General features: G+C 39.2%; 1 protein-coding gene across 2 annotated transcripts in view; it reads right to left on the reverse strand.

Annotated features, from left to right (window-relative positions):
* The window catches only part of COL4A3 (collagen type IV alpha 3 chain), a 168,371-nt gene that overhangs the window by 47,822 nt on the left and 104,617 nt on the right, over nt 1-15,932 (reverse strand). For both annotated transcript variants that reach the window (XM_065930431.1, XM_065930430.1), the window contains 12 exons: nt 14,879-15,043; nt 13,229-13,321; nt 12,619-12,714; nt 10,761-10,831; nt 9,634-9,816; nt 7,454-7,622; nt 5,054-5,146; nt 3,937-4,038; nt 2,916-3,013; nt 2,191-2,341; nt 1,705-1,818; nt 543-710 (listed from right to left, as the gene is read on the reverse strand). In XM_065930431.1, coding sequence (XP_065786503.1) covers nt 543-710; nt 1,705-1,818; nt 2,191-2,341; nt 2,916-3,013; nt 3,937-4,038; nt 5,054-5,146; nt 7,454-7,622; nt 9,634-9,816; nt 10,761-10,831; nt 12,619-12,714; nt 13,229-13,321; nt 14,879-15,043 — 1,503 coding nt within the window. The remainder of the gene's footprint in view (nt 1-542; nt 711-1,704; nt 1,819-2,190; nt 2,342-2,915; nt 3,014-3,936; nt 4,039-5,053; nt 5,147-7,453; nt 7,623-9,633; nt 9,817-10,760; nt 10,832-12,618; nt 12,715-13,228; nt 13,322-14,878; nt 15,044-15,932) is intronic.

Here is a 15,932-nt window from a genome sequence, read left to right on the forward strand (position 1 = left end):
ATATTATGAACCATGATATGCCACAAAATTAGATAACTTAGACAAAAAGGACAAATTCTTAGAGGTGCAGATTACCAAAATTGACTCAAGAAGAAATAGAAAGTCTGAATAGATCTATGAGAAGTGAAGAGATTGAATTTGTAATTTTTTTTTCTTCTAGGAGTTTTATTGCTACAGGTCTTAAAGTCTTTTTTTGCTTGTTTTTGTTGTTGTGAGTTTTTTTTTTCTTTATATATATTTTACTGAAGTATAGTTGACTCACAATGTTTCAGGTGCATAGCAAGGTGATTCAGTCATACATATACATATATATCATTTTTGAGATTATTTTCCATTATAGGTTATTACAAGATATTAAGTATGGTTCCCTGTGCTATACAGTAAACCTTTGTTATTTGTTGCATATCTATTTTTTTTAAATTAGAAATCTAGCATTCTATTCATGCTAAGGCAAACAAGTGGAATTATGACTGGCTAAACAACAATAACTTAAAAGGAAAATGTGGAAAACAAGGGAAGAAGAATAACAAAAGCAAGGGTACCTGGTGGCCCTAAAAATCCTGGATTTCCCGGATATCCTTTTGGACCAGGTGGTCCCATCTCCCCTCGGTGACCTGGCGTTCCTGGTAGTCCAGGTTCTCCAGGGAATCCTGACCTATCCAAGCCTGGGATACCTGGGTCTCCCTTTGGCCCTGTTTCACCTCTTCTGCCTGTATATAAATGAATGAAGGAAAAAATGAACACACAACTGCCTTCCCCACCAAATCCAGATATATTTCATGGCTGTAAATACTTAGCTCTGTGATTTGAGCAAATCACACACTTATCTCATGATTGATTTAATTGATTGATTTAGGTCCCCTTTTGTAGAATTCAAACATCCCTTCTGGCTTTAAGACTCTGTGTTTCAATGCTTCATGAAGTGATGATAATCTAGAATTTAGATTTATTTTCTAGTCCTGCAGGCGCATCTTGGGAAGGCACTTTCTGATCGTGGCTCAGTCTTTAACTTGCAGGATTGGTACTGAACCACTCATCTGGCAAGTCTCAGATGCCTCTGGAAACAATTATAGTACCACTACAACAACTAACATTTTGGCTAAAATTTTGCTTGTGATCATATTAGAAGTGTGGTAGCTGAGTCCTAAAGGATTTTATCCCCCCAGAAATAGTTCACAAACCTGGTTGAGAGAAGCCAAAAAGATAGTAAATTCCCCATGACCACCTCATCTTCATAATTAGATTTATTTTCATATTCTTTTATGTTGCTTGTAAAGCAATTGACTATATGTTCTAGTTTGTAACTTGTAAACATATATCTTTACATACATTCACTCTGTTTCAATAATTAGGATACATTTACCACTTTAATATATGTATGAAAGTATTCAAGGTAAAATATTTTTGAGAGTTTATATGTATATATATGTAAATATATATATGTATATAATTTCAGTGTTCATATTTTCTTGCATATAAGACATAGACCAATTTTACTATAGTAATTTCAGGTCTCTTACTCTATCGATGGTATTCACTGCAATGAATCTATGACAACAGGTTTCTGTTTTTGAAATCACTTTTCCTGCTGATCAGTGGTCAGGACTTTTTACTGGACAGTTCTCATGTCAGGCAGCAAAGCTCAGAGTAGGAGTCCCATGTCACCTGCCCACCTGGTGATTGGTTTCAAGGGCCTCCCCCTACCTGGTTGCCCTTTCAATCCATTTAAGCCTGGAAGTCCTTGAGCTCCCATGGGACCCTCTGCGCACCTTCCTGGGGGTCCTCTTTCTCCAGGTGGCCCAGGCTTCCCTGGATCCCCTGCAAAATAGAGTCCCAAACACAATAAGGTGCCAAACTCAAGGTCTTAGTATTGCGATGCCAGTCATTCTCCTATAACTTTCCCCCCTGAATGGAACTTATATTTATTACCATTGATAGTACCATAGTCCTATGTCTAATACAGAGGACACTGGTTAAAAGAAAAGTAGGAAGGAAGGAAAAAAGAGGGAACAAACGTAGGGCAGCAATGGAATGGAAAATTGAATGGAAAAATAATTAAGTCTCCTGCATTCTATTTATTGAGTTAGAAGTTTGAGAAGAATTCTTCACTTGTAGAGCACTTACACACTCAAATGGCAGCACTGTAGCTGAGCTCACAGTGGAAAAAGGTAACCATACTTGCTATTGTACCTCGTGGTCCATCAAGCCCCCCAGTTCCTGGAACTCCAGGGAGACCCGGAAGTCCAGGGAGTCCAATTTCTCCAGTTTCCCCGGAGCTGCCTCTTTCTCCTGGCAAACCTGGCGCTCCGGGTTCTCCAGGCATGGCTAATCCTGGCTCTCCCTAGGGCACAAAAATGATGTTAGTTTCACTGCATCATGCTTTCAAATCCTTACTGACTATAGACTGGTCTTTAGAGCTATTTATTTGAAAATAATATCTCCAAGATGGAGGTTCTACATCCCTTTTTGCATAGTCTCCACCATTCCATCCATTTCCCTTTTTCAACTCTAGTTGCTGACTTTTTAAATAAAATTGTGCGTACTAATTCTTCCTAGCCTCCACTTGTTAAGAACACTGTGGAATTTTCTACAGTCTAGATATCTCTCCTTTTGATAGTTTTTCTCATAGCTATCCATGTTGGTTTCTAAAGCTTTCCCATTTTAAGAACTCCAAATGCTTCTGAAGATTAAGGAAGAAATAGAGAGGCAACTTGGTATTCTTACACCTTCTATCTCCTTTCTAAAGGGGAGGAATAATTTAAAGAAACTTAAAAAAAATCAGTATCTTCGTCATCTACAAATATATTGGTAATTTCTGCACACAGAGCATTCTGACTGGCAAGGGCATATGAACTGGCCAACTGTAATTGCTCCTCTTCTCCCTGATATTAGTTTAAATTTTAATTCTCCAAGACCTTGATTCCTGGGAGGCCTGGCTTTCCAGGTAAGCCTGGCTTTCCCATTTCTCCAGGACAACCTGGTGATCCTTTGGTTCCTGGAAATCCTTGGTCTCCTAGAGAAAAAATAATAAAGATTGTAAGATAAGTCTTAAAAGAGCCTACGCAGTAGCTCTCTCATCTTAAAGTGCTTTTGCAGGGCAAGCAGCCTTAGGAGTTTTCACGAAACTTTGAGAAATGAGAAAGACAACTGCTAAATTAGCACTTTAAAAAAGTAAATTCCAAATTAGACTATATTGGTTCCCAACTTTAAAAAATTACCTTCTGTATTTTTGTTGTTTAGAGCTACTAAATTCTGGCAATTCTAGTTTAAACCACTGATACTGATTGACAATTTGGCTGCCTTTTTAAAAAAGTATATTTCACATACAGTGCACAGCCAAATGAATTTTTACATGGCTATCTGATTCGAGCAGTGACTCATTGGGAAAGACCCTGATACTGGGAAAGACTGAGGACAAGAGGAGATGGGGGCAAAGGAGGATGAGATGGTTGGATGGCATCATCGACTCAATGGACATGAATTTGAGCAAACTCTGGGAGACGGTGAAGGACAGGGAAACCTGGCATGCTGCAGTCCATGGCGTTGAAAGAGTTGGACATGACTGAGTGACTGAACAACAACAAAGTATAGGTATCTATTAAGAAGAATAAATTCCTTACAATCCCACAATCAAAAATAATCATTATTACCATTTTGGTAAATTTCCGTCCAGTTTTTTTCTGTGTATTTTATTTATTTTTTATTTTTATTTTTTTCTGTGCATTTTAAAAAATACGATTGAGATGAGACTGCATAAAATGTGAATTCTTCCTTTTTTGCTTAAAATTATTTTAAGATTTTTTTCCCCATTTAAGACTAGTGGAAAACATCATTTTGAAGGATTTAATGGATATTTCCTATGCTATTCATTACATGTGTTTACATTTTATAAATATCCACAATGAACCTTGTGTTTAAAATTTTTTGAAAACTTACCCTTAGGTCCAGGAGGCCCAGGGAATCCAATTCCTGGAATTCCTGGTTCACCATCAGGCCCCGGGAGACCCAGATCACATTCTCCTCTGGAGCCAGGGATACCTTGAAAACACACAGACATCCATGTCAGCACCTTCCCTGTATCTTGCCATAAAACAAGATGTTTGTTTCTGCATTATTCCAGACCTTTTTGGAAATTAAGAAATAATAACCCCAACTTCCTACCCATTCCTATCTAATGAGCTTATCATTAGGAAGCACAAGTAATTTAAAAATTTTTTATTTTTTATTGGAGGATAATTACCTTATAAATTGTGGTGGTTTCTGCCTTACATCAGTATGAATCAGCCATAGGTATACACCTGTCTCCTTCCTCTCAAATCTCCCTCCCACCCCTCACCCCATCCGATCCCTCTAGGTTGTCACGGAGCAGTGGCTTTCATTCCCTGCATCATACAACAAATTCCCACTGGATGTCTATTTTACATATGGTGACGTACATGTTTCAATGCTACTCTCTCAAATCATCCCACCTTCTCCTTTCCCCACTGTGTGCAAAAGTCTGACTTTTATGTCTGCATCTCCTTTGTTGCCCTGCACATAGGATCACCAGTACCATTTTTCTGGATTCCACATATATGCATTAATATACAATATTGTAAATAATTTTGAAAATATAATTTAACTTCTAAAATGAATTATTTTTGATGTCGTGAACTATATGCCCCCACGCCCCACAATGAATGTAACGTTAAGTTTTAGATGATGTTGGCAAAAAAGTTAAGCTTTCAAATGAAGAAGCTATGGGAACTGTCCCAATCAACCAGCAGTTCACATTGCTTGCTCCTCCACCAAAAATCCAGGAAGTCTGTTCTTCTCTCCAGTCCCTCTTAAGGAATTGTATCGATTCTCTTTTGGAGTCAGAAGTACTAATGGGAATAGTCCAGATAACCTCAAAGGACAACAGCAAGTCTCCTGTCTGTTGGTTTGTCCCCTGTGACCTAAGCTCTTTATTGGAGCCAATGAATCTGTTTTCCTTCTAATGGGAGAGTTTTAGCCAGGAGAGTCAGGGTGCCATCTGCTCCCATGTACCAGACGTGGCAAAGGGGATACTCACCAGGTGGACCCTGGGGACCAGCACGGCCTGGAGGCCCAGGGGGTCCTGGGGGCCCTGGGACTAGTGTCAAAACACCAGTTTCTCCCTCAGGACCTTAAGAAAATTTACAGCATAAGATTGGTTTGCATATTGAAGTTTTTATTTGTTCAGAAGGAAAAAACATAATTATAAGGGATTCATAAACATACCCCAAGGGATATAAAAAATAATCTCTGCTTCCATAGGCTTTAAACCTGGCTTAAAGATGACTAGCTCATAGAAACTCTCTTATTCAATTGACAAATATTTATAAGCATCTGTTATTGGCTAAGCCTTGTTTTAGTTAATAGTCCAACATGTTGATTTATTAAGAGAACCTATTCTAAAAAAAATAGTGATAATATGGAATTCAGCCTAACTGCTAGTGAATACTGGTAGGGTAATTATTTATTGGGTGGCTAGTTTTCACAGGAAGACAGTATGGTTTACTGAATAAAGCATGAAGTGAGGCCTGACAAGTTGAACTGGGCTTGAATCTTGGCCCTGCTCTTTGTAAGGTCTATGAGTTTGAGCATGTTTTTTAACCTGAGTTCCTCATGTGTTGAAGAAATAATGACTGCCTCCCAGTGAAAGATTTGAGATAATGTTCTGACCAAATTGCGTGTGTGTGTGCATGTTCAGTTGCTTCAGCTGTGTCTTACTTTTTGCAACCATAGCCTGCCGGGCTCCTCTGTCCATGGGGTTTCCCAGGAAAAATACTGGAGTGGGTTGCCATGCCCTCCTCCAGGGGATCGTCCCAACCCAGGAACTGAACCTGGGTCTCCTGATTCTCATGCATTGCAGGCAGATTCTTTACTGTTGAGCCAATAGATAAGCCCTCTGAAAACAGAGGCCAATATTAAAACAATTTTTACTGATTAGAATCACCCATATATTCATATATTTATAGAAAAAATAAGTTTACAGTAATCTGATGGGAGAAATTTGATGATGATATTCCCTTTGAAAGAACAGAGGAGGATTTGAAGATGAATTAGAAGAAGGTAAACTTATTTGTTAAAGGGACAGATGGTAAATAATTTGGACTTTATGGTCCAGATGTGTCTCTGTTGCAATAACTCTGTTTTCCTAGTGTGAGAATAGTGAGGAACAATCTGTGTGCCAATAAAACTTAATAGGAAATACGACTTTTAGTGTTTATTGTATTGCCTATAAGTTTTACATGTCACGAAATATTGTTCAAAAATTTTTTTCCAATAAATTGAAAATATAAAAACCACTCTGAGCTTGTAGACTATACATAAGTAAGCGGTGGGCTGGATTTAGACTGTGGTCTGCTATAGTGTGTCAATCTTTGGATTAGAATATCAGCCTTAAAGTAGGTGCAGAAAAAAATACTCATATAACTTATATAACCATAAAATAAGCTTTACATATGTGTATGGACAGAAATGCATGCACGCAATTTATAATGTACTGTTGACCCTTGAACAATATGGGTTTGAACTGCAAGGGTCCACTCATTGGCAGATTTTTTTAATAGTAAATATTAGAGTACTACATGACAGGCTAGGTTGAACTATACAGATAGGGAGGAGCTACACACAGAAAGCCTGATTCTAAGTTATACACATGGAGAGTTGGTGCCCCTAACTCCCATATAGTGTTGTTCGAGGAATGTATATATAAATGTATGTGAATACTACAGGGGATGCTGCATTCAAAATCTTATTCCTGGTGAGGGATGCTATAAAAAGATTTGGAAACCACTGGTACTGAATCACTAGAGTGATTTTAGAAGTGAAAAATTACCAATGCAACATTACTTAACACTGTCAGTAACAGGAAATTCTCCTTTTCAGCCATGTTTTCCATCATGGGTAAACATGAAGGTCCAATCCCTCCTGAGTACCACAGCTATGTTCAGTACACATAGATCCTAAAATTAATGGCACTTAATGACTATTGTCAATACAACTTTTCTTCATTTGCCTTAGATATTTTGAAATTTTATTCATAAGCCATTTATGAGGTTATGGATCAAAAAGAACAAATTGCAATAACATGAGTGGGTTCTGGGGCTAGGAAGAGGCTTCTTAAGGTCAATCCTACAGGTCTCTGCCTCCCCTTTGTTTTGTCATACCTGACTTTCACTCATCTCTTAGGATCTATCCATTCCATTTCTCTATATCAGGAATGGATATAGACTATTCCTAGGAAATTTCAGCTGCATTGCTCAGTAACATTGCTCTCTACCACAGCCTCCATGTTCTTTCCCAGAGTCTACAAGTTGACACAGTCTTCTTATTAGAAGTAAATTTCTATATATTCAGTAGTCTTGGGGGAGTTACATTCCCTCTAGCTCTAGGAACCATCAACCCACTCCACAGGAAAACAGGACTGGAAAGAAAACTAACCAACCGGATTCTCCAGGTGGTCCAGGGGCTCCAGGAAGTCCTTGGGCGCCCTTTGGACCAGGCTCTCCCTGTGGTCCATAGTCTGATGGTCCAGCGGGTCCTATGGGTCCTGGGGACCCAGGGATACCAGGATCCCCTGGAAGACCTGGGTCCCCCTTCTCACCACTCAGGGCCTGTATCAACAGGAATATGTTCGTATAGTGATTCATCCAGTATCTCCTTACACAATCTCACATGAATATGAATACCAGTTAGGTCATCATTGAGAAGATCCTGAATTAAAAGGCAGTTGTTATTGAAGGCATTGTTTCTAAAATGAGCACTGATTGATGTCTGTTGTTTCCTGCCTTTTGGGATCCAGCAACATGTCATTAACGCTCTCAAGTCCCACTTGAGACGTCCTATAATGGAATGCTACACATGTAACAGCCCAGAAATCTCACCTCAGATTGGCCAACGATGCAAAGGGCATCAGAGTTGACATTCATGGTAATGTCACATTTCTAAAATAAACCCAGTACAACAAATCATCATTTGATTGGTTTTCACCAGGTATCTTCATTACAGAGGAGATATTGAATCTGTATTAATTTTTTTATTAAATCTTTTGTTAATTTCATCATCTCTAGCTTTGAAAATGAGTTGTATCTTTTAAAGTTGAATTTGACAAAATAATTGAAGTTCCTCTTTCCCCCCAAGTGAAAGTGAAAGTGTTAGTCACTCAGTCATGTTTGACTGTAACCTGCCAGGCTCCTCTGTCCATGGGATTCTCCAGGCAGGAATAATGGAGTGGGAAACCATTTCCTTCCACAGGGGATCTTTCTGACCCAAGGATCAAACCCAGGTCTCCCACATTGCAGGCAGATTCTTGACCCTCTGCACCACCAGGGAAGCCCATCTGACAGGACTTTCATTGTTCAATGTCAACAAATGGCTACGTAGTCCTTCTTTTATGATGGCAGGGTGTAAGACTCAAAACAGTTCCTTGATACTCCCTTACTTTCTGGGACATAATAAGAACTAATAAAAAAAATAGGGAGATGTGAATGAGCATCATACGGACTGTATTGGGCTTCCCTGGTGGCTCGGAGGGTAAATAATCTGCCTGCAGTGCAGGAGATCCAGGTTTGATCCCCAGGAAGGGAAGATCCCTTGGAGAAAGGAATGCCAACCCACTCCAGTATTCTTGCCTGGAAAATTCCATGGACAGAGGAGCCTGGCAGGCTACAGGTCGCAAAGAGTCGGACACGACTGAGTGACTATTACTTTCATTTTCATGGACTGTATTAATGCTAGAACAAAAGAATTCCATATGCCAGCCCTTTTTAAGCATAACTACCACCTTGGAAGGACAGCTGGCAGTTTGCCAAAGATGAGTCTGAAACATTGGCATTGCTAGCTGCTCTGGCCAAAGAGGCTTTTGTACACAAAAAGATGTAGGAAAGATTGCATATCGTATCTACATCTGGGGAGTCAATTCATATTCTCATATTAAAGGGTTTGTGAATGAAGCTTTAAATTGTTTCCAAGTTTCCCTGTTCAAGGTAGAACACTTTTGATTGGATGACACTGATAAGCCTTGGAGGAACTCGTATTTCATGAAACACGCTGAGTAGTATGCCTTGTGAATCTCTCAGATATATGTGATAAGTGGTCAGCCTCTGCCTCTATGACATTTAAAAATAAAAGTCAGTAAGAACCTCTCACTTGAACATGTGAGAGATTTTACACATGAAAAGACAGGATTTATACAAGCTTAAGTACTGTAAATGACAACACTTTAGATTTTTTTGATTACACTAAATATTTTGTCCTTTCAGGCATTTATTTTTACTTAAAAGAATGAACAATGTCCCCAAAATACTGACTAAAACTTTCTGTCACTAATCATTTTCTGAACTTCCCTATAAACTCATTTGATACAAATGTGGAATTATTACTTGTGTGTGAGACAAGATCATTGTCAATGTGGAATTTTATTTGGGCTGAAAAAATCATTGAGAAAAAAAGATATTGAGTGCTACATATTTATTTTGTCAAAATACTATAAATATTTGTTCTGGTTTGAGGGATGAACTGTGCTGAAATTCCAAAAATTTTTTGAAATGAGATCAGCTGATGTCTTAACTTTAGAGCCCTTCATTCAGAAGGAAGGTAATTTGGAAAAAGTTGCTGAGTACCAACCGGTTCTCCTTTAGGTCCTGGTAATCCTTTCACTCCCGGAGTTCCAGGAATGCCATCCAAGCCCTTTCTTCCAGGATGTCCTCGGAGTCCTGGATCCCCTGGGGCACCCACTTGTCCCTCTGGCTGAGATGCTTCACCTTTTTCTCCTTTAAGTCCTGGCTGACCCTGAGCACCTGGGAATCCCTAGGGTAGTAGAGAAATGTCTGCATTGCATTGGGTACAGTTGTTCTTGTCAATCTTAAAAAAATGTCAGTAAGAACTTTTCAATTTTAATGGACATGAATTATTTTCCAGACACTTTCTTTGACCCACAAGTATGTCAAGCTTTTTGGCTTTATTTTTACTTCCAAAACTATAAAAAAATTCAGTTAGTATAATTCAATGCAACACCTATAATAATATAATTCAATATGATGCCACCATCATTATAATTCAGATTATGTTTGAATACTGATAAATTTTAATATGCATCCATGGATAATTTGATTCAAATATATTTATCCAAACATAACTTTCTGGTTTTAAATTTTTAACGATTTTATTGAGGGATCTTCCAGACCCAGGGATCAAACCCAGGCCTCCTACATTGCAGGCAGATTCTTTCACTGTCTCAGTCACCAGGGAAGCCCCACAATATGCATCCAAGGATAATTTGATTTAAATGCATTTATCCAACTATAACTTTCTGATTTTAATTTATTAACAATTATATTGAAGTATAAATATCATAAAATGAATCCTTTGTAAAACTACAGCTAAATGATTTTTAGTAAATTTACACATTGTGTTGCAATCGCCACAATCCAGTGTTAAAACATTTCTATCACCCCTCCAAATCCATCAGATCTACTTGCCGTCCACCCCTGTGCCCAACCTCAGCCTCAGGCAACCACTGATCTACTTTCTGTCTCTGATACCATTTGAAATCATGATAAATTCGTGAATTCACTTATTCATTCACACAACATTCATTAATTCACTCAATCCAAAAGTATCAACCAAGCGCTTTATTATTAAGTAAGCCTCCTTCTGAGGCACCAAACCGACAACTTATATGGACAGCAACCATTATCTCCAGAGTGCTCCAAACTGAACCTAAATAAAGCTTCAAAACCATGAAATCTTACTGGAAATCCTGGAAGACCAGCACTTCCTGGGGACCCTGGGCTTCCTTTAATGCCAGCTGCCCCTGGTTCTCCTGCAAAGCAGTAAATTATTAAGTGGTCGTTGAACACAAACTTGGAGCAGCCAGGGTAAGGCAGTGTGTGAGGAAAACAGGGCGTTTTCTTCTGAAGAAAGAAAATTTCTATCTTAAAACACACAGTGAAAAAAAAAAACAAAAAAACAAAAAAAACACACAGTGGAGGATGACAATGGGAGTTATAAAACTGGAAAAAGAGTTATGTTCAAAATAAGTACTCAAATTTTAGCTTCCTAAAATTCTTGTCTTTATAATTTTAAGGAATACACTTATTTTTTCCTAATGATAAAAGTAATGGATGTTCATGGTAAAAAACACTATACTGAAAGAAAAGAATAAGAATCATGCATAAATCTACCACCAGAAGATAATATTTGCTAAAATTTTCATGTGTATTACTTGTAAAATTTTATATCCATAAATGTGCAGGGCTTCATAATATACCTTTTTGGCGTCACACTATGCATATGTCAATAAATACGGATTTATAGCTTCACTTTAAATGGTTGTAGCTTATTGCGTGGGTGTGCATGTGTACATGTGTGTGTGTGTGTGTATGTGTGTTCAGTTGCTCAGTTGTGTCCAACTCTTTGTGACCTCATGGACTGCAGCCCACCAGGCTCCTCTGTCCATGGGATTCTCCAGGCAAGAATACTGGAGTGGGTTGCCAGATCATTTATTCAGCAAACAGCTATTTTTAGGCATTTATTTTAAGATTTTTTTTTGACATGGACCATTTTTAAAGTCTTTATTGAATTTGTAACAATATTGTTTCTGTTTTATGTTTTGCTTTTTGGGCTAAGATACACGTGGGATCTTATCTCTTGGACCAGGGACCAAACGCACACCCCCTGAATTGGAAGTCGAAGTCATAACCACTGGACCACCAGCAAAGTCTCTATTTTTAAACATTTGAATTGTTTTATTCAATTTTAGCTGTTGTAAACAGTCCTATGATAAATACCCCATATTTAGTTCTGTGAATTTAACCAACGATTTCCTTTACAATAAATTCCTAAAAGTGTACCTCCAGGTCCAAAGAGGTAAAAACCTTTCTGAGGCTCTGGATATCTGTTGCTAAATTGCATTTTGCTATACAACTGTATAGTTCCTCTAAGTATTTAAATATTTTGGTAAAGAAGATCCCTTTAGAGGGTCTTTTGGATGGATCTAAGGTCAGTTTACTAACAAATGTTTATTCATATTTTATTTTAATGCAAGATGTGAGTCAGGAGAATTCTTTTATAGTAATCAAAACAGTCTTACCATTTATGCATCTTCTTTAAGCTATAGCTGTAATTCCTCAAATGTAAGGAAACCAAGGAAAATATAGCGATGCAACTGGTTGGGCAGCAGCAATGAGCTGCCCACCTGCATCTCAAGCTTTGGGTCAGAGATGACTCTGGGGATGTAGGAAAATTATGATAGCTTTCCTTTTGTTGCTTCTCTCCTCCTTTCCTTTTGGTTTTTTAACATTTTCCCCCAGAGACTTGGGTACCAAATAGAAGCTAAGGAAAAATACTACCCCTGTTCTTTGCCCCATCCTTTCCTCTCAGGCTTGTCTCAGGTAGTCAGCAACTAAAATGCAATGGAGGGAAATGTCATGTTTTATGGGGTTTTTGGCCTCCTTTATGTTAACAGAGTGTTTTTGAAGGTTTCCCTCCAGATTCATATAAACCACATCCTGACATTGAGCAATCTGATGTCTTTTTTTTTTTTTTTTTCTGTCCAGTGAGCGGAGCCTTTTGGTACTTGCAGAAACACTTGGGTGTAAACTGCCCTACCTTGGAATCCTTTTTCGCCTTCTAACCCTGGCAATCCAGGGGGGCCTGGAGATCCTGGGACATAAGGACACTGTGTGCACAAGAGGCCCGGCTGCCCTGCAATGAGAACACACTTGCGTCACTCACAAGCCCACACCGAGTCCTCAGAAAGGACTGAAACTTTCCAACCACATGACCATTTATTACATCTAAATTTTTTTCATGTAGTGAAAAATAAGTATGTATTCATACATATCTAGGACATGTATATTCATAAAAAATAATTCATCTATTATATCTGCTTATTGTATCTGAGCTTTTCTTTTTCTTTTTTTTTTGCTTTATAGAAAGGAAATCCGAAGAGCCCAGTAACAAATATTTACTATCTCAGTTTTTCTCTCGAGTGCAGGATAAAGCTCACATGCTAGGAACAGCCAATGATTTATTGCACAGGTGCTAAATAAATGATTGATTTCCAGAGAAATAAACACTATTAGGTAATCCTTTTGGAAAATAAGCCATCTGTGACTGTCTGCTGTTTGGGGTCATTGTCTCTGGGAAGTATAAAATAAGTAATGATAATGGTGATGAGAATGACTCATTCTGATCAAACATCACCGACTGAACTAACCTTTGGGTCCACCGACTCCTGGGATACCTGGCGACCCTATATGGCCTGGATGTCCACCGACTCCAGGTGGACCTTCACGAAAAACAATACCACCTGCAAAGAGACAACATTTAAGCTAATTTTTTATTTCTTTAAGTATTTTTTTCAATTAGCAAGTGTTTTAGTAATGTCTTTATTTTATATGCATTTCCCCATCTCTGTTTTGCAAGTTGAGTCTTCTGAAGGTTACCTACAACTGAAAAGACTGACCAGCTTTCCTTTCACATCACACACATGATTTTTTTTTTTTTTTAAATAAGGATGCAGTTCTATTGCAGGTGCCCCGGGTTCCAGATCCTGACTTGAACATTCCTGAGCTTCAAGATATGCACATCAGGCTTGTCATCAATAAAATGAGGACATAAAACCTACATTTGGAAAAAAAACCCAGAGGGCTAAGAGCCCTGACACATAGTGAAGCATTTTAGTTTTGTTTTGTTTTCCACAGATACCCTCCTTAACTTAACAGATTTGTTCTTAGACATTATGCCTATTAATAGGATAATTTCTTTGATGGTTATTAGCCTAGAGGAAAGCTTTTATTTATTATTTATTTAGACTGTTCAGCTTATCAGATCTTAGTTCTCCTGACCAGGGATTGAATCCGGGCCATGGCAGTGAAAGCATCAAATCCTAACCACTAGACCACCAGGGAACTTCCTCTATTTGTTTTTTAATATTACTCATAGAACTAGGTACTTAACTGAATTTCTTTATTAAGTTTTCCAGACTATTTTTTTAATTTTCTATGTTTTAATAATATTGTCTACAAATAATGACTCCTCCTTTCTTAAAAAGATCTCTGGAAGATTCTTAAGGCTAGTAGGAGGGCTGAGTATGAAATAAGACCTCCTAGGTACCTGCCAGGAAAGGCATTTTAAAATACATGGCGTGATCTGTATGTTCTTGAGATGCTATACTCCTATCAGTCAACACATTTTGTGAAGTGGCTCTGTCATAGGATGGGGGGAAAAGGACAACTTCATCAGAACCTCCAGGTACCAGTTCACATCCTCCGGGCAGCAGCTCTGTGGTTTCTGACCCACTTTACTTGGCAACTTCTTGCCTCAGTTCATGTTGCTCACCTGTAGTTTCCTACTCTGGGGCTTTCCTGCTGATGCCAAGGCATGGGATGGCCCTGGAAGCCATGAAAAGAGTCTGGAAGTGTGCGCGCGCGCGCGTGTGTGTGTGTGTGTGTGTGTATGTGTGTATGGTGGTGATAGTAGGGTGTTCATCTTATCCCTGGAGAAACTTTTGCCTCTTGGTCCCGAGGAAAAGTTTATCCTGAGACAAAGTTATACAGCTTCTTGGAAGACAGTATCCAGAGACAGAACAAGAAGTTGCGCTTGGCCTAGGCCAACGTGATAAAAGTCCCTCCTTCTCTGCTCCACTCCTCTGTCCCTGCCTCCTTCTCTGTCCTCGGGTTACTGCTGGGCTGATCTTGCCAAGCAGTCATGGTTTCACAGGCAGCTAATAAAATGAAACACCAGTGTAAAAATAGCACCTAAGGTCCACACGGATGGCCAAGCTGCATGTAAGGCTCATTGCCCCAATGGGCACACCTCTGTCCCTGGGCATCACATGCAGAAGGGTGCCTTGAAGCATCTTTACCTGGTGGGCCTGGAGGTCCCGGGAACCCCATAGGACCTGGAGAACCAGGGCAGCCGGGGGACCCGGGAGGCCCTGCTGCAGTCTTTCCTGGGGGCCCTTGCTCCCCTTTACTTCCTTTCACACCGGGTACTCCAGGCGCTCCTCGGAGGCCAGGCCTTGATGACCCTTGGAGAAAATAATCATTTATTGTATTTAAAATTTCCCACTGATTAACATATGCTTTTCAATTGAAAAAGTGAGATAGTCCTGTAAACATTATACAATCAAAAAGTATATAGAGCATATGAAACAAAGTGAATTTTTTTCCCTCCCTTACCTGTGATCTGGTTCAACTATCACAATACAGCAGAGCTCAGACCACTCTATTCCCACCGGGTAACTTATGTGCTTTATTACAAGGGAATGAAACAGAAGTTGGGATTCACTGTAGTCTCTTGATTCAAAAGGATTTCAGGAGAAATTACTCAATATATGCTAAATATTTTGTAATTTTTTTAATTAGAGACTAGAAGATGCCTATCTTTCAGTGTCTCAAATAAGAAAGAGAGAAAAGTGTAATTGAAATTTTGTTGTTGTTTAGTTGCTAAGTCATGCCCAACTCTTTTGTAACCCCATGAACTATAGCCCACCAGGCTCTCTATCCATGGAATTTCCCAGGCAAGAATAACGGAGTGGGTTACCATTTCCTTCTCCAGGGGATCTTCCTGATCTAGGGATAGAACCCACACCTACTACATCGGGAGGAGGATTCTTTACTACTGAGCCGCCAGGGAAGCCCATTTGAAGTTTATTTCTGCCAACTGTCTTGTGTGCTGTGTGTGCTAAGTAGCTTCAGCTGTGTCCGACTCTTTGCCATCCTATGGACCGTAGCCTGCCAGCCTCCGCTATCCATGGAATTCTCCAGGTAAGAATAGTGGAGTGGGTTGCCACTTCCTATTCCAGCGGATCTTCCCGACCCAGGGATCAAACCCACGTCTCCTGTGTCTCCTGCATTCCAGGCAGATTCTTTACCATTGAGCCACCGGGGAAGAATACTGGGAGGTGCTCTTTCTTA

The sequence above is a fragment of the Muntiacus reevesi genome, chromosome 3, assembly GCF_963930625.1.
Source record: "Muntiacus reevesi chromosome 3, mMunRee1.1, whole genome shotgun sequence".
In the NCBI taxonomy this organism is placed as follows: Eukaryota; Metazoa; Chordata; class Mammalia; order Artiodactyla; family Cervidae; genus Muntiacus; species Muntiacus reevesi.